General features: G+C 38.0%; 1 protein-coding gene across 2 annotated transcripts in view; it reads left to right on the top strand.

Annotated features, from left to right (window-relative positions):
• Nucleotides 1-25,189, top strand: part of RANBP17 (RAN binding protein 17) — a 231,505-nt gene that overhangs the window by 134,251 nt on the left and 72,065 nt on the right. Inside the window, exons 15-19 of one of the 2 annotated variants that reach the window (XM_036314165.1) lie at nucleotides 2,292-2,351; nucleotides 9,741-9,814; nucleotides 10,823-10,903; nucleotides 20,456-20,519; nucleotides 20,610-20,718. In XM_036314165.1, coding sequence (XP_036170058.1) covers nucleotides 2,292-2,351; nucleotides 9,741-9,814; nucleotides 10,823-10,903; nucleotides 20,456-20,519; nucleotides 20,610-20,718 — 388 coding nt within the window. The remainder of the gene's footprint in view (nucleotides 1-2,291; nucleotides 2,352-9,740; nucleotides 9,815-10,822; nucleotides 10,904-20,455; nucleotides 20,520-20,609; nucleotides 20,719-25,189) is intronic. The other variant, XM_036314166.1, reaches the window with a different exon arrangement.

The following is a 25,189-nucleotide window of genomic DNA, read 5'->3' as shown; positions in this document are numbered from 1 at the left end:
AATACAGATGAGCCCTAAAGATAAGAATCACCTGCTACCACAAGCATTCTGTTTTTCTCCTGCCTCCTTTCCATCACTTTTCTTGTTCCTCCTTCCATAAGATAGAAGTTATAGATAGAAAATGCAAGATTGGGAGTTAGGCTATCTTCCATAAGGGCTCTTTCCTTTCTAATCACTCTTCCTTAACATTACTAAAACTACTCACTTACCAACTTAGAACATATGTCTGTTTCCCAGCATCTAGTTCAGATAAAATACAAAGAAAAGAGACTGTCATTTTGGGTGTGCCTCATAATCTTAATGTCAGACTAATGTTTGATTATATATTACTTAATAATAGCAGCCATTTACTGACCACCTATTATGATAGCTAATAGCTAATGTTATTTGGTGCTTACTGTGTACTAAAAACTTTCCAAGTGTTTCTGACACTGTGCTGGCAGTGCTGTACATAATATAGCACATGATAACAATAATAATAATAGCTAAGACTATGTGCCAGGCCTCTCCTAAGTGCTTTGCATAAATTAACCACTTTAATCTTCTCAGAGATTCTGTAAAATAGGTCCTACTCTCATCTTTATTTTATACTAGAGGCCCAGTGCACGAATTTGTGCAAGGGGGGTGTCCTGCTGGTCTGCCCCAAACGGGGCCAGCCAGCTGGGGGAGGGACTGCGGGAGGTTGGCTCTGAGAAGCTAATTAATTTTAACCAAGATCATAGTTAATTCATTAAATAAAATTCTTTATTCAGTGCCTGTTTAGCCAAGCATTGTGCTAGGCTAGCAAGTAGCAGAGTCTCACTCCAAAACTTGTGTGCATTGCACTGCACATACATTCTTTGTTTCCTCCTAGTTATCTAAAATACATACTCAATTAATTTGCTCATTTCTGTCTTCTTACTGAGAGAGAAGTATGCTTCCTTGGCCACTGTGTCTACCAGTTGGTCTTTTGCATATGTTGTAACTCATTTTCAACACAGAAGGGTTCACTAGGAAGACTAGGCTGGAGGCAGCACTATTGCACTGATTTTGCCGCTCAGAGAAACCAGGCATTAGTGTTTGAAGGTGTTAATGGGCCATCGGAATGGGAACTCTGATTCACTGCATTTGAATAAGTTAAAGTTGTCATTAGCTAGGCTAGTGTGAGAGATAAATTGAAAGGTACAAAGGACTGTAGGAACAAGATCTTTGAGTAAAATTTGAGACTATTATGAAAAAATGAAATAACTGCTTTAACAAAGTAGCAAAAATACAGATGATGTCATTGACATCCCCTCTTTTATTCCCTGGGCCATTATTCTCTTCATGTCAGGTTGTTCTTCCTAGAGGTACAGAGTTGAGTATCTCTTAGGAGAAAGGTACAGAAGTCATTTTAGATGTAGAAAATTGGTCATGTTTCAGAGAGGCAACATGGAGACAAAATAGAGTAATATTAATGGGAAACATGTATGAATAAAATAAAGATGCTAGAAGTGGAAATGGGACCTGGTAAAAGTCAGCACCCACTGTAACTATAATTTGGTGTGCTTTTAGAGGGTGGGGGAGCGTGTGTGTGTAAGAATTTGATTAAGTGGTGGAAAGCTCAATATGATTTACTTACCCTCTGAATGACTATAGAAATGAGTTCCATTTATTAAAGATGTATGTTTACTTATGAGAAGGTGACTTGGCCTACTTACATCAGCTCCACTGGCCTCACTTACATAATGAAAGTGCCACATGGGAAACTAGTGCTAACAGATTCCTTAAGGTAGATATGTCAGTATTTTTATAATTGGCTCTTTTGGGGGTTTTTCCCTTGTTTTTGTTGTTGTTAATCCTCACCCGAGGATATTTTTCCATTGATTTTTAGAGAGATTGGGATGGGGAGAGACAGAGAGAGAGAAATATCAATGCAAATATCAATTGGTTGCCTCCTGAATGCGCCTGAACAGGCCCGGGTTTTGAGCCTGCAACTGAAGTATGTGCCCTTGACCGGAATCGAACCTGGGACCCTTCAGTCCACTAAGCTAAACCAGCTAGGGCATAATTGGTGCTTTTTTAGGGCTATCCTTTAGTAATTGGTTTCTTGAATTATTCCATGGAAGCAAACTCACTGTAATGGGTTTGGAACAGCACTTCATCAGGCCTCTACTCGTGGCCTCCAGAATGAAATCAAAGCCCCAAGAACATTTTAAGTGACAGCCACAAAGATCCTGAGCCACATTCTCCTTGTATCTGAAGTTGGGAAGGCCTGCTCTTCCCTTATCGCTGACGCCAGGTGGCAGGTCCCTAAACTCTGTGCTTTTTAGGTTGTACGCCTGAGGAGTGATGTGTCCAGAGCTCCAGAGAAGGCTTGGAAAGTAGTGAAGGTGAGTTGGGTTGCGGTTACTATGGTGGATCACCAATTTTTATGCTTGTCTCACCACAGCCCCAGATTCTCAGTACTAATAGGCACACGCTCACAGTGATGTGTGTAGGGTGCACTGTCGTGGGTTCCTTTTTACATGCAACATATAACCCTGCAGTGTGCATGTTTTTTAACCAAATGTTCACTGGTCGGCTCTGTTTAGTGTGCTTGCGTAGTGTGAAAGCAACCTACTCTTCTTGATCATAACATTTCTGAAGTGGCCAGTTCTAACCAGTATTCATACCGGAAGGAGAAAGTTTCACTTGGCTATGGTGACTAGGATCTGTCATTGAACAGTATCTCTAGCACATGTACCCCGTGTGCCAGATATGTTTCTGACTGACACTTCTGAGAGATAGGGGGGATTGGCATAAACAAAATCTCTTATTTCCTGATTTCCTCTACCATCACCCTCTCACCGTCTTCATCCAGCATCAACTTCTGTGCTCCAAAATCTAATCATGTCATCTTATACATTTGTTATTGCAAAGAATTAGAAATTGATACCTGAAATGCCCCTTAATCCTGGTCTCAAAACCTTCTACCAAAATTAGCCAAGGCTTCTTCAAATAGCTTGTGCCAGAGCCATGGCTAGCTGCTTCTTGTATGGTCTTGGGAAGATAATACATTTACCCGGGCTTTACCGTGGCTTCAGCCACAGAGACTAGTTTAACAGAAGCTTGGCCTCAGACATGGAGTGAGTTGGCAGCCAGCAGGAGCAGAGCTGTGTCAGGACAAATGTGCTGCACCCCTCATCTTCTCTAGTTGGCTTTCAGCTGGTGGCGCCACGGGAGTCTTTCTATGGGCTGTGTATCCTGTGACCAATAACTGGTGCCCTCCACCCGGGTCCCTCTTGGCTAGCGAAGGCCTGTCGGGAGACATTAGGCTCATGCTGGTGGAGATCCTTAGTCAGTGGCTCCCTAAGGAAAGTGAGGCAAACAGCCAGCTTCTGTTGAACAGGTGGTAGTTAGACCTTAGGTCTGGGTGGGGGCGGGAGGGAAAGAATCTCTCCAACATTCCCAGTACTGCTGCTTTTCACACTCTACCTGTATTCCTCTTTCTAATAAATGATTGCTTAGACACTAATCCAAAAATATCTCTGGCAGCATCTGGAGCCCTTCCTTAGTGGTCTGGATGTGGGCCCAAGTTAGGAATGGAAACCCCACTGGGGTGCAAGCAAAAGAGGAAGCATGTTCTTAGCCATGCATCAGTGGAGGCCCCTACTGGGAGAGGGGATTATCACAAGGCAGCAGGCAGCCCTGCACCCCAGCCTGCTGAGTTCATGCTTTGTGCCACAGGATGTGGAGCGAAGGAAATGTGAGGCCAAAGGGGTGGCTCCAAGTTTTCTTACACAATAGCCTATTCAAGCAGATTGGGAATGCCTCTTAAGAGATTTGTTAGGTGCATGTCCCCTCAGCAAGATGGCCACCACAGATGGTGGGTTCAGATATTCCAGTTGAAATAAATACTTAACATACATATTTATTTGCTACTTCCATAGCCAACTTTTCTTGTATCATGTGTCATTCTGAACAAGGCAAACAGATTCCTAAACGTTTACCACTTGATTTCCAACATGCTAGTATATTATGGTTTTAAAATTAAATTCTGGCAAAAGATTTTTTTTACCTATAATTATGGTCCTATATTTTGTGATGCTATTTTAAATGACATGGAAAACTGAGTCAGCCAAAGGTTGATGTGGATCTCTTCAGTATCACTAAGTTAGTATATTTAATATGCAGCAGTGGAGTTTGTACCATTAATTCTCTTGATGTGTCATAAGTTAATTGTGATGTTCATGTTTTATTCTGCTTCAAATGTTAATGAAAGAGCTTAGTATCTTTAGTTCAGATTATTTACGTACAAGTGGTTAAGTACTCTCTTCCCTCTTACCCCTTCTCCCCTCCCCTCCCCTTACAGAACTGCGTCTCTGACGAAAAGCACTGCATTGACCTCAAGGGCACTTGAGGCCTAAGACAAAAATATGGAAACTGGTTTCTTACTCATAATAAATGAATTTACACTGAGTTCCCACATTCTTTTTCTAAGAAATTAATTCTTTCATTATATTGAATCCTTTCCGGTGACAGGTTTTGTTTTGCCAAATTGCAACCAGTTAAAAATCTTGATACGTCATTTCAATAGATTGAAATAATACTTTAAAATTCACGATTTTTTTTTTTAATTTTGTGGTATCGATTTTGTATTGGATGTGAATTTTTCAGAATAAATTGGTTCAGGAAAATATATCATCTGATGGCAGAATACTTTGTTGTTGATTTTCACAGCACTGCTAATTCTGCATAGAGCCTGCTTACAAAAGCTCTTTGAAATCATTTATAGAAGGCCTAAGGGTATTAACTTACTGTAATTTTCTGAAGATTCATTATCCAAAATCTTAATTCATTATAACAACTCTTATGAAAAACTACAGAACCAGTTTTTCTCTTTTTCTTATTTGCACAGAATGAGCGACTCATTGTTCTTTTTAATTTGTTTCATGTGGTGCTTTTGAGTGCATTTCATAGAGGGCTGTTATTGAATTTCTGTGGCTGTCATTATATATCCATACAACCTTTAAGAGCTAATATTCTGGGTTTCCCAGTTCTGTAATCTACTTCGAGTTTGAGGATTGACATAATTAGTTTCTTCAAAGTTATAACCAGAATGTGAGAGACAGCACTGCAGATACTCAAGACCAAGGATTAGGATTGGAAGGAGAAAGTAATTAAAAATTATCCCAGCACATGCTTTTATTCTTTATTAAATTAAATTCACAACTCAAACTCTTATTGCTATTTGTATGTTTATTCTCTTGTCTGGTTTTCTTATCTCATCTGGCTTCCTTCTTAAAAGCCAGATAGAAGGTTATATAAGCTACTGACTGCATAGGCACAGGCAGCATTTGTCATTCGGTTAGTTGAAAAGTTAGAGAAGTATTGGGTCATTGAAGTGTCATACACAGATCCAAATGTTCTTTTCTGAAAATTGAAAGAATCTTCACAGTAAAATAAATAGAAATAAGAAAACAAACATATTAAAACAGTTTTTTAGGAACATGCCTTTTCAAGTCTATACTAATGGTAATTTCTAACAACTTCCTGTATTTCAAGAGCTAGGCTAGGGAGATGGATGGATGGTAAAAATGGGCAATTTTTCTAGCTTCTAAGGCAGTCTTTAGAAGTAGAAAGAATTTGGCTTTGTATCATGAAATTTTGAAGCTTTCTCCCTTCAACAATTGCCATTTCTCACCTTGATTAGAGTGTGTTGACTGAATATGCATGAAAAGATTTCAAAGCTTCACATATGTTAAGGTTTTGTTGGTTTTAACCTTTTTTATGCCATGTCAAAAGCTTCAGGGTAAGCTCCTTCTTATTTTTCTGTTATTTTTTTATGTAATGGACCTCCTCTTGAAAAGGCATTAGCTGCCAGGTTGAGCAGCTCCTGTAAGGAAGGGCCATGGAATGGAGTAGGAAGGGAGCAGCATTTGTTGAGGACTCAATGCCAGGCTCTGTGTTAGGCCTCATTTAGTTCTCCCTGGAGCCCATAAAGTAGGTGTTAGTATTATTATTCCTGCTTTACAGATAGGAGGTCAAGATTCAGAGATTATAAGAAACACCTGGCTAGTGGTAGACCCAGAATGCCAATCCAGGTATCTTTGGGACCAGAGCCCATGCTTTCTCTTTGGTGCTAACTTTATCAAGACAGTGTTGTAAATTCTCTGGAGATATAAAGAGAAATAGACACTCTCTCTACCCTCAGTCAGCACATGCTTGAAATAGTGGAGGAAAATGAAGTTTCCATATTCACATGGAAAATTAATTCTAAAACAAGATCAAATTCTAGTGTATAATGTAAGTGCCACGAACAGGCAGGCAGTCATAGGTGTTCTGAGTGTTCAGCGCAGGAGAGCTCTTCTTACTGATCTACAGAGAGCCTCTTCCAGAAATATTATTTAAGCATTAAAACCACGTCTTTTTAAATAACAAAAGTATACCTGTGGTCACCTCTGGTGAGTGGAATTTGGGGTACATTATTTTTAGAGAAAAGGGTTCTCTAAAACAACCTTATCCTTTTGTTAAAAAATTTTGAATGAAAAAAAAATTTTTTTTTGAATGAAATGGCCAAAATTTACATTTTAACATTACATCCTTTTTAGCCATTTTACATTTAATGAGTGTTATTAGGCATGGGAGGTAAAAGACAGAGCATCATCTCTGCCCTCAGGGAGGTTGTAGTCTAATGGAGAAATGCAGGCATATTAAAAAGAAGGACGAGGTGGAGCAGGCACCGGCTGACAGGCAGAAACCAGGTCGTAACGTGTGCCTCTCTGATTGTGTGAAGACACGTGACTTCATTGTGTCCTTTAGAGACCATGGACAATAACAATGGATTAGTCTCTTATTTCTCAGATTCTTGCTTATTTTTCACTGTGATCAGATTATCTTGATTCTGAAATAAAAGATTAGAAAACTGTGAACTAAAGTGAGTTTTTACCTCTCTTTGCATTCCAATGCCAACTTCTATATCCTTCCTTAAAATGAGGATCATGATGAACTTTCTTCTGGCTATCATAAAAATGATTTTTGGTGAAGTGATATTGTGTTGGAATTTTTCTGTGAAAACTTTCATTGGCTTGTGTTTTATAATAAACAGTTGTATAGATCTTTTCTCACTGGACAAATTACTTCCCACCCCTAAATTGTGTGTCTATGACATAATTAAATTCCAAAAGTTTAAAGACATTTTATATTATCTGTGTGTTCTCTGATGATAAGGTGCCTTGGAAAATGTGAGCCAGTCTTTTAAAAGAAATGCAGTAATCATACATTGATTTTAAATGACCCTGTCACACGTGAAAACAAATCAGATTGTTGCTCTTAATGAGCTTTTCAATTTACTATTCAGTAGATCAGATAAGTGGATTTAAGAGGTAATGATCCTGTTTAGTACTCAAGCTTGACTGTCAGATCCTAGTAGTGGAGAGAAATCCCTAGGGACAAAAGCGTTGACACAGTTCTAGATGGGATAATGGGAATCAAAGCTAATGGATGATAAAAGGAATGGTGCAAGTTACAAGGATAATTGTGGATTAAAGCAGTGCCATGTGTCAATGTTGACCGTTTTTTCTAGTATCTTATTGGGTCAAATCGGATGCTTGAGGAACTGTTTTGACAGCAGAGCACAACAGACGCCTATCTAGCTCTCTCCTTTCTTGAGCGCCAGGGACACAACAAAAAGCCATCAATTTAAAAAATATATTTTTTAATATTCAAATGTTTAAAATCACATTTTAGTTATTATATTTTATTATTCAGTGGGCATGGATAAAATCAAAATTTGATTAAGCCTGAGTTTTGCCATAAACAAGCATTTATAGAGTCTTAAAAATATAAAATTTGATTTTACAAAAATACAGTACAGAGCAGGGGGAGGGGGATGGGCACCCAAACAACTACAGTGAACAGTAGCGTGACAGGGGACAGCTCACTGCTGGAGGGAGGAGAGATGACTTCTGATTGGGAATCGGGAAGAGGGGGAAGAAGGCAGATTCAGGCAAAATGAAGCACTTGAACTCATGGAGATCTGAAATTGCCTGAGAAACCTGTTACCCAGCTGCATTTATTTCATTGTGGCTCCGTGTTAAGGGAAACGGTAGAGGAGAAGTAGTTTGGGGGTGAAGTTGTGAAGGGCCTTGTATGCCAGTAATCACATCAACACCAATTTTTCCAAGGGACCCAATTTTCTCCTACCTATGAGAAAGGTTCGAGATCATGGTGAGATAGGCAACTTCCCTTTCTACATACCATTCTTCCTTTGAGCCTGCCATGTGCTTAAAGATTTCTGATCATTGGGGATTGGTGGTGACTGACTTCCCTAGGTTCTCTCTTCCTAGCTCCCTCTGTTCCCAGACATCTTACAAACACAGTGATAGCTTCAGTCGGGTAAGAGATGAAGGCCTATTCTCATGCGCAGAGTCAGAGATAGTCATTGACGTGCTTTTCTATAGGGCTCAGAAGTTAGCAGAAGAAGCAACAGCAATTTGGATATCAGTTTCCTTTCTTTGTCTCTCCCCCAGCTTCTCCCCCCTACCCTTGTACTCTTTCCTTCTCCTGCCCTCTCCACCTGCCCCATCTTCCCCCTCTCTTTGCTTTCTCTTTTTCTCTCTCTCTGATTTCCTCTATGGGCCTGAGGAGCTTTTTTTGGTCATAGGACTTAGGTTGAAAACCTGGAACACAAGCTTCTGGTTTGAATAATGCTTAAATCCAAATATACGAGACTGTGCAATGAACAGCCTTCCTCCCTTGTATAACCCTGCAGCTCTGGACATCCTGTGATTTCTCTCTCACCTTCATGACCTATGGCAGCATATCAAGCTGTTATTTACACATGAAAAACAAGGCGGAGAGGGTGAAAGCTAGATTGCCATACCATATAGGAAATAGGCTGGTCAGGAGAAAGTGAGAAAACAATCACGGGGATCAAATCACAGAAGAGAAATCCCATACAGCTGGTGTCTGGCAGGGATAACCTGGAATCTCACCAGAGCATCAGGGAGTGTGGAGGTGTTAACTAACCCACCTCTCAGCTTTGCCAGGGTATTAGGGAATATCCATTGGCTGCCAGTGGCATTGTCCCAATCGAAGTGGGCTATGTGTTTATCAGCTCAGTGTGGCTTGGGTTGGGACTGAAATGTTGCACCCCAAACTCTGCAACCAATGCTCCCTAATTGGAAGCTTAGTGGATTCCCAGGCCCCGATGCACACTGCAGAGACTTCCTGAGCCTGGAATTTCAGTTTCAGTGTGGAAAGTAAGACCTATCTCTGTTATTTGGGGGAGTTTAATCGAGGGATATTTGAGAATTTCTATAAATTCTTTCGCTTTATTTTTGAAATTATTTTTTATAACAGCCTAACATAATCCTGAATTATTTGGCGGTTTGCTGAAATCTGGAATGGATAGAAGCTTTGTAAATGTTGGAGCCTTTTACGGAGGCACTCCAGTTTCTAGCCCTTCACGTGCATATGCCTGTCTTTGAGAAAGGAGGGATACTAGTTCCCTCTTTGGGGAAAAAAGTATGTAGTGTGCTGGGAGTAAAATGAGTATGTGAGAGGGGTGTGTATGTGTTTCAAAATAAGTGAGATGCTTCCCAAAAGAAAAAGTTGGTAAATGTTAAAATTGTAAACATTTTTTAAAATTCTTCATTTGCTCTCCTACCCTACTTCCTACTTTAGTGTAGATGCAAGCAAATACCTTACTTACAAGTTAAATCTTCCATTTGTTCAATGTGATAGTCTTTTGAAAATATATGTTAATGATAAAGTTTTTAACAATTGTTTTCATGCAGGTATATGCCCGGATGTCAGAAGTGCTAGGAATAACAGATGACAATCACGTTCTAGAAACATTCATGACGAAAATGTGAGTTCCTGCTCTGGTTTTTTATTTTCTTTCGTTGTTGATGGTTTGAATCTAATAGACCTTTTACTGTGTTTAAATCTCTTCATAAATATTAATTTTCTTAAAAGACTTTAAAAATTGAGTTTTAATTCTTAGGATGGTAGCATAGTTTTTAATTGAAACTTAATTTCTCATATTTAAAGTTCACCATCCAGATGACATTGTTATTTGTCATGGTCTCCACACAACTGCAGTGTGCAGCATCAAGACATGGTTTTACAAAGTTCCCAGACTCTGGCTCTTCAAGTCAATTGGGTAGCATTTTTTTTTTTTTTTAATTTAAAAGAAAACACCCAATTTCGAAGACCGAGTGAAGAGATTTTTGCAAATTAGAATCATTGAGAGAGGTTTGATTACCTAAGGACAGGGCTTTCATTGCCTCCGACATGAAGCTATGGCTGTCAGAGACATATTCATGGAAACTGAATTAATTATCCTTACAGTACTAGCAGAATTCACTAGTTCCTAGTCATAGATAAAACTTTTACACTTGGCCTAAACTGGTGTGCCTCCACTCGGCATCCCACTTTATCCGTGTAACACATAAATAATACTATCTTGCTTCCAAAGAATAAAGCTAGATAAACAATCATAAGCATAAGAAGTGAGTTTTGGAGCCACAAGTTGGATGGTTCGTTTCTTGGGAGTAACTGTGAGCCTCTATTTGACTTCCTTGTAGCTCCTGCTATCCATCCCCACATATGTTTGTTTCAGATACAAACTTAATGTTTTTCCTGTGAAACTTAGGCAACTTTTTCATTTATAAAACTAAATGTATAGAATTATGCACCATTTGTACATTGACTGTATATATTTTGAATGTGCTATAAAAAGAATAGAATGGAAAATGTTCCATTGGTATTTTGTGATTTAGGTCTTCTAACTTACATGAATGTATGTTTATTTCCATGTTTTCCCTATACAAGCAAATACCTTACTTACAATTTAAAACTTCTTGTTTATATTTAGTGTTACAAACCTTAAATACTGGGGAAGATGTGAGCCTGTAATTTCGAGGACTCTTCAGTTCCTAAATGACCTTTCTGTTGGATATCCTTTTTACTATATATTTGATCATTTATATGAATAGCCTAACAAGTGCATTCCATTAGCTAGGTATTTTTAATAAGGTCAAAATGTTCGAAAATATTACTTTATAAAAATGAATTCCTAAGAATCAATATGTCTTTAGTAGTGTTCAGGTGAAAAGAATATTCTTTTCATTAGTTAAGAGGCACAAAGGAATTGGAAGAAAATTTTAATTGTTTTGAACACTTTTGATTATTGGTCCTATCAACTCAACATCTTATTTACTCTAAAATGAGACTTCCCAGTACACATTAAATAATTTTCTCTCATTAGCAGATTTTTAAAATCTAAAACCAGAATCATCTTTTCTTATTAGGTTAATTGATAATACTGTCGTGTTTCTACCAATGAGAGAGAACAGTGTGAAAAATAAATGTTGATTTAGTCAACCACTAAGATTAGCTATTATTTTAATATGAAGATAACTTCCTGAAAATGGGGGCATTGGAGAGAAATCTTTAATGTAGGTTCACTTCAGGAATATGTTTGTATTAGTTAACTTTAAAATTGTGTTTCTTGGCAAGCCATAAAAGATTTCCAAAGTATTAGACACCCACTTTTGTGCTGGAATTTAATATGCAACTTTTTATTGGAAAATAATCGTCCTTGTCTGGCAAAATCCACCATGCAATATTTCTGTTAGTAGGTATAATGCAATAAAGTCAGGGAGGGCTATTTATCACTACAAATTTTGAGGATTTCAGGATTCTTTTTATTATTTTAATATATTTCTTTGATATTAAATCAGAAAAATGATAAATTACACCTGTCCAGGCTGTTTTTCCTTTTTACTGGAAAGTGATGTACAACCCAATTCCAGTGGTCATTTTGGCTTTTTAAGATATGTATTTTTTCTTATTAAAAAAAACCTGAACCTGTATTTTTTTAAAAATAATAATGCTGAAATACTCTTTATTTCTAACATATGAAGTGGTTTATAAGTACTGTCTAGTATTGCAAACTCTGGCCTTTTCACAATGAATTACTCTGAGAGCATATTATCTAGAAAGAAACCAGTTATTTTATAGCACATATCTATTGTTTCGATTTACCCTATCTTTTAGGTTGAAATTGAAATCTAAAATAAAATTAATTTGATTTGTATTCTTTTTAGTATAATTTGCATAATGCCTAGTTTATTTGTGTCTGCTATTAAGATCCTTCTCCTGTCTCCTTATATTTTGTATATATTATTTAATCCTACAATTATAACCTTTTGTTTTATAAGCTATTTATTGCATTTGAGCACTTCCTAAAGTTACTAAAAAATCATATTTTCAGAAAACTTATTAGATAAAAGTTTAAAAGCTATAACATTTTAAACTAACGGGTACGAATGGTTTCAACCGGGGTACATTGATTTATATTTTTTAACAATTATTTCAGGTTTGCATATTTAGAAATATATATTAGCTCAATTTGATTTCAGTGCTCAGTTATTTGAATTATAAATCATTATGTCCCTTCTAGCTGATCAGTCATGAAATATCTTTGAATTCATTTACATAATGGAATATGTGAGTGGTGTATCTATTTCAGTGCAGTTGCTGGCTACTTAATGCATGTTTTGTTGTTTTCTATCGATTTCTTTATTATAATTTGTTTTTAAGTCCTGGTTTTTAAAGCAATACATTATTTTTGTGTTAAAAATAAGATGTCATGCTTCAGAAATAGAAACAGTATACAGGATAAAAAATCATCACTGATTGATCCCTGTTAATGTAAATATGTTTATATATTCATATTAAAATATTAGTAACAGATGAAAAGCATGTTATGTTACAATAAAATGTTTAAATGTTCCTTATGACTTTATAATGCATATTTTCAGATACCTTTTTTTCTGTTTTTATCTTCTTCAGAGTGAATCTTACTCAGTGTTTATGGTCCTCAAAGCCAGTTTCTGAACTTTTGTGTCCTTGTGTCTGACCACTTGTTTAGAATTGAAAACATAAAAGACCCTAATTTTTAGGAAGTGCTAAAAAAAAGCCTATGTTCATTTGCCCAAAGGTAGTAAGTAGCCTCAAACTATAGTGACCTTCAGAATCACTAGAGTTCTTATTGGAATACAAATGCTAGACCTCACCTCCAGATTGAGGTTTTGGGACATTGTTAGACTGAGCCCTGAGAATTTGCATTTTCAGCAAGTCTCGGATGATGCTGGTGGCTCAGGGACTGTACTTTGAGAACTGCCTGAAGATCATTAGACAATAGAATGGGATGTCCTAAACAGAAGTCTCGTTCTCCTCCCACTTCTCTATAGGGCTTTGTCTTCGCTAGGAAAAGGTGGCCTACCTCCCTAAATAATACTGTTTGTGAGGAGGCTGCCAATATGTGAAGTCCCTGGATTTTAACTGGAGAGCAAGTCTTGCATTTTACCCCAAGGCTTCTGTTTGCCAAATTTGAAAGTTTCCAGATTGTTTAAGACTATCGTAATTTTAAAATCCAGAGGCCGTTTTTGATAGAAAGTTTGTCTTCCTATCAGATTCATTACATGGGGCATATAAAATCCATGTGGCAAATACATCTGAGTAACTTTTTAACGTAGTCTTTAAATTTCCAAGACTACATTTCCCGACTTGCAGATTCTAAGCAGTAGCTTTTCGGACATGCACAGGTGAAATGGCGCTGCCCTGGGCAGCCCACCGTCGCCGGGCGCAGGGGTCCTTCTCCTTTGTGAAGTGTTTTGCAGGCAGAAACTCTGCTTTCTATGTGGGGAAGGGACGAGATTGCTCAGATGACAGAACAAGGAAGCTGCTGGGAAAACTGGAGGAAATGAGGGTCATACAGAGCAATGAGACAGACTAAACCTATGGTAAATGCCGAGAAAAAAGGAAGCAAGGGTTACATTTCATCCAAAATTCTATTTGTTTATTAATCATTATTTCAAGCTGTTCTTTGAAAAATATTTGATCAATATTTCTATTGCAATTTGCTTATTTGCTCAAATTTACAGCAGTGACATGTGTCTAATTTTGGGTTTCAGATAGATAATAATGAGAATGGATTTTTATTTTCTATTAGGCCTTCTGTTGGTAGTTGCCCTTATTACATCATCCTCAGAGCTTTAAGAAAACCCAAAAATATCTTTAGCTTTTTAAAACAGACCCCATAAAAGACTTCTACATTAATTCATGAAAGTATCCAAACTCATTTTTACCCTGTTGTTACTCTTAACGTCAACAGTTCTTAGGATTAATAACTTACCCATATTACTCCAAGACCACCTACATAATTGACCAGGCCCAGACAAAATGAACATGTGGGGTGCCTTGTTCCTAAGTTATTAAGAATTTCAAAACCTCAATAGCAAAGCATTGAACCAAAGGCAGGACCGTGTGCAAGTTCCTGTACACCAGGATTTGGTGAATATAATTCCTACCCATGTGCATCTTAGATCTACTTATCTATTAGTTTATTTCAATGGTTTTCATGTTTGCAAGCCACAGAGCCTTATTTCCTGTCCAAACTACTTAGTCACCCTGATTTTATTTTTCAGCCCCTAACCTCTTCCAGCTTCATTTGTCTTTTAAGTGCAATAAACTAGAACAACATCCTTATTTAGATTTAATCTTGAGCAAGAATAAAATAGTGATTTTTAAATTTAATTCCATACTCATCTTAATGATTTACTTTATCTTACTAGCCTCTTTCAATTAGCAAATATTAATTAAGCATTTGCTCAGTACAGGGCAGAAGGACAAATGAGACACAGTCCCTGCCTTCACAGAACTGATTCTGATTCCAGACTTCCTTTCCTATATTTCTACTAAGAGCTCAAAGAAGATTGTATTGTTAATGTAAAAACATTCAAACCTGTAAAGAATTTTTGTGCGTATATTTGAGCCAAACTGTCAACAATTGCCGGGAAGCAGAACCTCAACTGATTGAGATAATGCTCCAGAGAATGGCGGTCTTTCATCTATTTTTATACATTGCAATCAAAGGAGGGGATGTAGGTGGGTTACAAGAAATCCATTGGTGATAGATTAGAGAGGCGGGAGAAAGCAAAAGGGGAGCAGGGGGAGTGGGGGGACCCCTGGGATTGGATAAAAAGTAAAATGATAGACACATACTTAAGTGAATGCAGGATAGTTAACAGTCAACAGTTAACATGATAACAATAACAATGAAGGAATGTGTGGTACCTGTCCTGGGCCCAGGCACATTAGGTTGTGCCCAAGGAGTCCAGAAAAGGGAAATTACAAGTTATGGAGACATTTAAAGGATATGTTATCATAGATGCGAAAAGACAATAGGCTCAGTTAAGGTAAAGATTGACCCTGTCAAGGAAAATACCGGCCTAGGACATGACTACCCACCATAACTGCTTTTAATTAAAGTTTTAATTTCAGACCATACTTTGTGGTTACTTTAGGTCTTTAAGTTTGTAAGACTGCCATGCAGGCCTTCCGTGAGCTTGTCGGGTTAGCATGTGGCTTTTTTTTTCCCCCCACAGTATTATCAACAGAGTTCCTTTTTTTTAAAATTGGACTCAAATAAATTACATACTAAATTTCTGAAAATCTACACATTAAACATAATGTGGGTATGTGACATTTTGGTTTGGCTTTGAGTGAGCTCTTTTTAGTCAAGGTCATTTAGACATAGCTAAACATAAATTGTTAAGCATGCAAGTAATATGCAAACCAGACATCCTCACCCTGTCACCGATTTTCCCACCCCTGGGGTGCATCCTGAATGAGGTGAGGGACAGGAAAGAGTAGAGGATGAGAAATGAAGCAAAAGTCTAGAAGAAAATAAGGGTGAAGGATAGAAGGAATGTCTGTTACAGGAAATACTTAGTAATAACCAGTAGTAGTTCTGCTTTGGTGAAACAGTATTAAAATGTGTTGCTTTATTTCAATGAATACCACCATTTCCAGATGGCTTTGAGAATGTTAAATAAAACTAGCTTCAGCATACATCCCTCAGGCTTACGTCTATTAACATTTCTCATCAAAAGAAATGTTGATTTATTTTTCTGTTTTCTGTCTCTATCATCCATGGAAAAGGCATCCCATAATTTATCTGCTCTGTTTGCTTTTATACTAGGATCAAGTGTGAGAATCCTTTCTACTCTCCCGTAGCCAGCTTATTCAGACCTTCACGCAGTTCTTTAAATTCTTGCCTCACAAGATTACCTTCCTTGAGTATTGTTTTAATCTGATCATTTATCTTCCCAAAAGCCCAGAATTCCTTCTACTTGCTTCTCAGGTCAACGTAAAATATTGATTTGAACTTGAGTCCTTTAATGGTACTTGACTTATTGAGTTCCCATAACTAATTTCTGATCCACCACTCAACCACAATTTGTACTTGATACTTTTCCTTGGGCCAAGGAAATTCATTTTACCTCCCCCTTGACACCTTTCATGGTCTTTCACTGAATCACCACCTATGCTGTTCTCCTCATTTGACCCATCATAACTCAGTTTGATGTCTTTTAAATTTTTTTTAGGTCTTGCTGAAGACTTAGTAAAGCCATCCTGAAATAGTTCCAATCCTTAGTCACTGTGTTAACTGAAAGAACGTGAACAAGTTATGTAATTTCTCTGGAGGCTCAATTTCTTCATCCGTAGAAAGGGAATATTATTTATCTCTCAGGATTTTATATGGATTAAATAAAATAATAAATATATAACGATATATTTGTGCTATCTAACAAAAATAAAGCACCTGGTATTACTGACCCTATCATGTAGTAGGTGCTTACTAAATAGCAAGCCCTTCATTTTCATTCCTATCATCTTTAATTTTCTTAATGTTCCTGAAAACCTAGTTCTTATCTGTATATATGAGGATGAATATAATATAACTTGGTATTGGCCAGTTCTCTCTCTGGTGAGGTTATAAGTTATTAGAGGGCACTTGAACATATTGTTACCCCTCTTATTGGGTGACTAAGCCTTGAACCCCCCTCTTCCTTGTATGTGATTTTTAGTATCCCTTAAGATGCTTCATTTTGGTTACACCTATTTGGAGTTTTTAGTTTAGGAGAGTTTATTGGCATAACCCTGTTTGTGAAATAACGGAACCAATAGTTCAGTAACTATACTTTGTACCTATCTACAATATGTTCAAACATGTAATTTTCCTATCCGTGAACTCTCTTTTATCATCGGCGTCTAATTCTATCTACAAAAACTGTTTGTAAACATATATGACTTTTAAATAATCGACTAGATTAATGCCATCATCCACCCTCTTGTACTTGGTGAATGAATATCATATTATTACACTATTCCTTTGATTCTCAAACAGAAATTTCTTCACATTTTAACACTTCTGTAAATCAGATGTCTTACAGTTGAAGATATTTTTAAGCATCTTGTCTTTCTTAATAGCACCTAGAGTTATGTTTCTTATTATCAGTGGTGTAGGTTTGATGAAATATGGCAGATACTCAGTAAAGGCTTGATTCTATGAATTGAAGTCGTACTTGTTGCTACCGTGCCCATCAGCTGCTAAATTAAAGTGTGTGGTACTCCTGTAATTTAAGAAAACAGTTCATTCTCAATTTCGTTATCCTCTTTAAAGGATAGGTGGATACAGAAAGGAATTTTGTTCAGTGAGTTACTGTCAGCCAGGCTATGGAGTTTGCTCAGTCTGGATGTGATGAAAGTTCATTAATGAATTGGTTCCTTCCTGAAAGAACAGTTTCCCTGTTCCCTCTGGGACTTCGTTACAGCTTCAGTTGTGTCTCAAGAAGCTCATAGTCTGTGGTGCAGAATCACTGGCCTCTTTCAAATCAAATGGATATGATTTAACTTAGTGAAAAGAACTTATACTTGACAGTCAAAGTTGGACTTGAATCTTGGTTTTACCATTACATGTTTTGTGTGTGACCTTTCCTGAATTCTCTTACTCATGTCTCTAGACTCCTGCTGTTGCTGTTAACCGCCATCATCACATTCACTGTAATGTGCTATTCAGAAAGCCATGCAGCTAAAATGCTCCCACCACTAAAATGGTGCAACTTATAAAATCCTAGAAAAGAATACAATAAAAGTATAAAAATCATAATATGATTAGCCATTTGCCTTTTTATTTTTAGTCCTCACCCCCAAGGATATGTTGAGAGAGGGAGAGAGAAACATCAATGTGAGAGAGAAGTATCCATCGGCTGCCTCTTGTACACACCCTGATGGGGGATCGAACCCACAGCCTACGTACATGCCCTGACTGGGAATCGAACCTGCAGCCTTTTGGTATATGAGACGATACTCCAAACAACTGAGCCACCTGGCCAGGGCTCCATTTGCCTGTGTGTTGTTGTTGTTTTAAAACATTACAGACCCTCTTAAGGACCGTAACTAGCCTTGAATTGAATTCCTATAAGGGAATATAAATATTCTGATGAGCTCTCATTTTTTTCTTTATTGAAACAATATTTACTCTTAATCATTTGTTCTTTAGAATATAATTAAAAGGCAGTGAGGCTGGCCTTGGTTCAAAGTGCACAGATGCAGTTCTGCAGAAAGTGTGTCTTTGGCAGATGAGAGTCTTCCTGTGAATGTTCTGTTTATTGCTCCCATAAATATTCTGTTGTCAGAACAGGACTGCTGTTTATTAGCAGCACTGATAGGAATTTCCTATTGATGGCAGCATCCTGATTACCTACAGACCCTGTCAGTTTTAACTTTGCAATTCTAAGAGAATTGTATTTGGTAATTACTTAAGGTATTTCTTAGTTTATTGACCCCTACCCTGTTTAACTGAGTGAAGTTTGAGTGGCAGTTCTTCTGCTCAGTGATTTACACCGGAAAAAAATCAAATATGCAGCTTCGTAGTCAGGGAAAGACCCGCTACCTGTCAGCCCTGATCTCCTTGCCCTTCAGCCTGCCAGAAACGCTCAGTTCATTGAGCACCCACTGAACACAGTGTGAGGAGGAGAGCACGTAGATGCGGCCCTATCCCTAGAAAGCGTCCTGACGTGGAGGTGAGCAGATGTGCATGCCTCATCTGCCGCCGGAATGGTGGCTTTAGAGTCCAGGGGACTTGGATCTAAGTCATACTAGTCGTTTCTCTTGGAAAGTTCTATTTAATGTTTTTGATTTGTTTTTTCATCTGAAAAATAGAAGCGATACTACCTATCTCATGGGATTGTGAGAATCGACCTTGTAAGTAGTAAACATTCTGTAAACGTTGATTCCCTGTATCTTTGTGTCTTCTTTCCTGGTTTAAAATTGAAAAAGACATTTTCATCATTTGATCCTCACAACAATCCTGTGAGACGGACAACTTGAGCATAGGTTTCATCCTCACTCGTTGGAGGGGAAAGTAAGACTCAGAGTGGCTGAGTATGGTGCTCAGGCACATCCAGCCCACTGAATGGTGTAGTTAAGCTGAAAGCCCAGGCGCCCTGACTTGTGTTCCAGTGTGTTTCTACTCTTTTACATCCACAGCTGAGTGACTAAATCTTGAGTTAGATTTCAGTGTCCCTGTACGGAGGCAACAGAGAGAGTTCTATACTTGGAGACGATGTGAAGGGAAAGAGTCAGCGTTTTCATGGGAACATGAATGGTGCCATTTAAGGTTCTTATAGCCTGCAAGAAGGGCATGAGTAAGTAGGCAGGGATCGGCCCAGAGAGGCCCGGGCTGTAGCAGAAAACATGTGACTGGAGAAAGTAAACGAAGAGGGTGTTTTGATGACAGCGTTAACCAGAAATTCTTTAGGCCTGTGATCATGCGTATGATTTTGTAATGTTCTCGTCATGCGTTGAACTGTTCGGATGATGGTTCAGTACAGTAGAAAGAACGTGGTCTTTGGAGTCAAACCTCAGTTCAGATCTCAGCACTATCCATCCATAACTGTGTTACCTTAGGCAAGTAACTTAATTTCTCTGTGCTCATTTTACCTGTGGATTAGAAATAATAAATAATATTTAGCACTCTAATTGTGAAGATTAGGTGAGTTACACATAAAATTCCTTGCACGCAATAGGTACTTGAGAAATATTAGGCGCTCTAAGCCTGACCTTCAGTCCTTGATAACGTGCAGTCTGCTACGTCCTCCTGGCTGTATTCCCATCTCCTTCATCTGAAGCAGACTTTCCTTAAGTTTCTAACTTGAGTTCATTGTTTCTTAGAATTGAACATCTTTCTCCTTCTTGATAGCCTATTATGGGTCTTTTATCATTATTTTATTATGAAGTAATATTAAGTAAAGAGAAGTTCTCACATTACATCAAAAATGTTAAAAAAAAAAAGGTCAGTTTTAATTTTCCACTACGAAGGCTTTAATAGTAAAGAAGTTTTTGTCTTAATTATAAAATTAATTCTTCCTCTCCAGGACGAGAACATGTTTAAGATGAGAAAAGTAATTGCACTGGTTAATAATAGATTGCCATTCTTAACAGACTGAAGGACATTTCTCTAGGACTACTCTTTCAAAATAATATTTATTCCTCATAAGTAGGCATTGGTGCCATTGTAATTCAGTGTCACTTTGTGAATTATTACCTGTTGATAAGACAGTTATATTTCGCCAAATTCCTTGACTTCTATTACCTATATCCTCTTAAAAAAACTGGTGAAGATAGATGCTGTGAAGTTCATGCTAAAAAATCACACGGTGAGTCTGATTTCCTCTCATTAATGACTAGAATTTCCAAGTGGCTTAGGTAAAGCGTTTGTAACTTGGCTGCTCTTTTGCTTTCATTAGAGTGAACACTTCCCCTTCCTCGGCATCAGTGACAGTAACAGGCTCAGTGACTTCAGGTGCCGAACAACCTTCTACACAGCCCTCACTCGCCTTCTGATGGTAGATCTAGGTAAGGGTAAGAATTTGAGCTGACATGATAAGGAGTACCAGTATACCTGTGGATAAAGACGGGAAATGCTTGCGAGGACCACATTTAACTTATCACATTTGCCACCTCCAGCAGTTTTCTACAGCTTTCTAAGATTTGAGCGCTCACTTGTTAACATCAGAACCAGAAGACAAATCTTTGTACTTAAGGTGGTATTTTTCACTTCAAGTAGTACTTGCATTAATTCTTTACTTCCTCTAAATTTATTTTCCGGGTGTCCTTTGGAACATTAATTTTACTGCTAGGAATCTAGGAACAATCTTAAATACAGAAAAGCTTTGCACACAAAGATTTTCTTTATAATGACATTTAATCTAAAGAAAATATAGAAACAATGTAAATGTCTAACATAGGGAATTGTAAAATTAGGCACACCCACTTACTTGATGGAGTAATATATGGTCATTAAAAATAACAATTTGAAGACAATGCAAGACATGACATGTCTCTTATAATAGTAAGTGGGAAAAGCAAGGTATTAACACTATGCAAATGGTATGATCAAGCCTATTGGAGGGGGAGGAACAATACATCAAAAAAGACTTAAATGAAATTATTCAAAAATGTTAAATGTTGTCTTTGAGTAGTGGACTATAAGTAACATTTCCTCATCTCTGATTACCTAAAATTTTCTTTAATGTACTACTTTTATAATGGGAGAAATTAACTCGTGTTTAATTTTTTCATTGAAAGCTAACGTTAGCCAGAAGTATCCGCAGGAAGAGGGCACCTTAGGGAGGGACATTACACCTCTCTGTGGGGACCACATTACTCTCGATTCCCATTGTTCTCCATGTCTGAATGCTGCAGGTTAAGTTAATCAGTTTATAGACACATGAGAGAGACAGAGAGAGAGTTCAATCAATGATGATATTCTGAGAGTGTAATACTGATATCTTTTCTTCCTTTCTTTTGCAATGTATTCATTAATCCATCATCTTAAATACGAATTTTTTTTTATTTTTTTTAAATACGAATTTTTAAAAACGTGATCATACAAAAGGAAAGAGGTTGAATAATTTTATTTTGCATGTAAAAGGCACTGATCTTCGTAATTGGAAGGTGACCAAGACCTTCTCTGCTTCACACCTGTATTATTTTTATGCATTTCAACAGAATAAATTACCAGAAAGACGAACAGCCAAAACTTGAAGAAATGCAACTAGGATGATTAAGGAGCTGAGCAGGATTGATTTCTAAGGAAAGATTAAAAGGGCCATGTATGTATAACTTGGCTAAGTGACAACTAGGGCTAGAGGCAAAGGGAACTGTCTATAAATATTTGAAGAGTGTAAACCAGGCATGCAAAACCCAATCATCTGCTACCAGGCCAGTGGGAGATCCAGCTGAGTGACAGCTTTGCATACTGCACACTGGCCTGTGCTACGTCTTGGCTGCTGCCTTGGAGAGAAGAGGAGCAGGCCAGGTATACTGTCATTGTTCTCAGTAATCAGTTAGAGGGCACACTGTGCTGAGCTCTGAGGGCACCACAAAGACCTTGCCATATGGGCCCCTGCCCTCAAGGAGCTTGCCCTCTTGCTTCCTGGTTGCCCAAACATTAATGATGATGATGAATCCCTTGTCTAGACTGAATTCTTTCCCAAGCCTTATACATGCTCTTTGGATGACTCTGTTGGATAGAATGAAAGAAATGGGGAGACCAAAGTTACAGAGAACCACCTGGAGGAGGTTTCCTAGAAGTAGGACCCTATCACTCACATCTTCAGGACCTAGCAATGGAATGGACCGAGGTCCTTTTTCATGAGGTCAATATAGATAAGAACCCCCATAAATCTGGGGTCACTTAAAAAACAGGACAGCACTGTGAGTGCTCTCAGCACAGCTAACTTAATGCACTGACAGTTGGTAGACCCGGTGATGCCCAGAAGTGCCTGGCATTGCACACCCCCTTTTTGAAGATAACTTCTATATGTGCTTAGTGTTAACTGTGAGGTCTGAGAAATTGAAGTAAACGTATATAATTTTGAATAAGTAGTAGGACTTTATTAGCTTTCACCAGATTTCTTTGAAATATTTAACCCATAACAATATAAAGTATACATTGATTTTTTTTTTTAGTTTTTTTAAGGTAAATAATTGTTATACTAGAGGCCCAGCGCATGAAATTCATGCACTTTGGGGGGGCGGGGGGAGGTCCTTCAGCCTGGCCTGGACCCTCTCACAGTCCAGGAGCCCTTGGGGGATGTCCAACTGACGGCTTAGGCATGGAGAGCAGGGCTAAGCCAGCAGTTGGACATCCTTAGTGCTGCTGCGGAGGCAGGAGAGGCTCCCGCCACTGCTGCTGCACTCGCCAGCCATGAACCCGGCTCACGGCTTCTGGCTGAGCAGTGCTCCCCTTGTGGGAGTGCACTGACCACCAGGGGGCAGCTTCTGCATTGAGCATCTGCCCCCTAGTGGTCAGTGTGCATCATAGCAACTGGTCATTCTGCATATTAGCCTTTTATTATATAGGATTGCAAGCACTTTTTAGATACATTGTAAGAAATAGAAAAAAAAACAACAAAAAACAGGCTATGTGGAAGTACCTGTACATGGTAGGTACTAGATATAAATAAATTGAATTGGATATAGATAAAATGAAAAACAAAAGCAACTGCACTCCTGGAACTTGTACGTTTTTTTTAAAAGAAATTCTTTCCTTATCTGTGTTTTTGCTTTTAAAATAATGTATATTGTAAGCATCAGGTGATGGTTTGTGGTATAAAGCATCAAGGCTTCTTTCCCTCATTAAGAACCAGAGCGGCTCTTCTTCCCAAAACATGTTGAACTCCTTCAGTTTATGGGCTTTGTCTTGCCCAGGCTTTCTGGCCCAATCTCAGTATCTCTACATTGTAAGCACTCAGTAAGTTCTGGTGGGAACCAGGACACACAAGTGCACTGTGACCAAGATGCCATCCCCAGGGCCCTGGAGCCAGCTGCTTGTCGGGTTCTCTGGGAGTAGCTTTGACCAATGGCTGATTGCTTGCAAGTGATCAGCTGCGCTTGGCCACTCTTGTGCTGGATCAGTTGTTTGTTGTTTTCTGTTGAAGAGAAAAAGTGCTGCTACTTCACAGACGATCACTTGTAGGGTGTTGTTGAACAGTTTTATTCTTTGAAGCCTTGTCTCACAAACTAGGCTGTAGGATAGGATCCCTGTGTGTATGGTTTTATGGTTTTCTATCCTGTGTTCACTGTCGCAGAAACCTGGAGAAAAGAGAGAGTGCTCTTGCCAAGAGCAGCACAGATCCATGTATTAAAGAAAGAAGAAAAATATTAGGTAATGAGAATCTGTCTCAAATTAAATGAAGAAACATTTGAGGAGGAACTACTTATAACACTGATTATTTTTCTTTTTTGGTAAGAATCTACTAGGAAAAAACACATAACCAACCTGCTAGCAAACCATTGGATGTGATTCTTGGATAGAAATATAAAATATATTCTAATTGAATTCTACAGAATAAATTAGATATGTTTTGTGTATCAGCCTTGCACATTGGAGTGATTAGAAATTGGGTGTCACATTAATTGATACTTACTTTGAAATGCATCTTGGTTTCTGTTCAATAATTTGTGCTTTGTATGAATTTAATCAGATGCTATGTGCCCCAGGTTGTATTTCAGATGAAAATGGGGTGGGGGGAGCGTTGGCAATAAACAGTTGTACGACGATTTTATCAAATTGCTCCTTGTCTAAACTAGATGGAGTAAAGAATTGAAAGCATTTCATCATCAGAATGATGATGTTTCATGTTGGCAACATATTTTTTGTATTCTAAGAAATTAGGACTCTACATAAATTCCCTTCGTGAGATAAGTTACACACAGAAGGAAATGGGTGACTGACCATATGTGCATGCATGTTAGCCCTTCCAAGAATCACTTAAAGTTCCCTAGGTTATTTTTAAATTAACTTTGTCAATCTAATAAACTAAAGCAAAGATAGTATTACCTAAGCCAGTAAATGGAGAACCTCCAGGGAGCTGTTCAATCTAAAATACTGGAATAAATAAAAACCTTCTATTTTGTTTAATTTGAAAGGAGGTGAAGTCAGTTGACAAATACTGGAGAGGGGAAGTGTGGAAAAGAGCAGTAACAAGGCTTTTTGTTTTATGGAGAACTAAATATTCATTGCAAATTAGGTTTCTACCAGCCACACATTCAGAAATACTCAGTTCAGTGACAGTTGCTTTCCTTGGACATTTTATGAGCCTTATCTTGAACTGCTCAGATAAGAAGCATGCTTCCCTCAAATATTCAAACTCTAAGATGCAGTTATATGTTGTCATGATCATGGAGATGCTAATATGAAAATACAGTTTATAGTCACGAAGAGACAGTTCTCTCTATAGGGATGAAGGTAGCTTAGCATCCATCCACCTTTGTGGCTGATGACAGGTACTTGGCACCTGAAGCTGTCTCTAGCTTACAT

Source organism: Myotis myotis, unplaced genomic scaffold, assembly GCF_014108235.1.
Source record: "Myotis myotis isolate mMyoMyo1 unplaced genomic scaffold, mMyoMyo1.p scaffold_m19_p_6, whole genome shotgun sequence".
Taxonomy (NCBI): domain Eukaryota; kingdom Metazoa; phylum Chordata; class Mammalia; order Chiroptera; family Vespertilionidae; genus Myotis; species Myotis myotis.
This window is presented reverse-complemented; position numbering and strand designations above follow the sequence as displayed.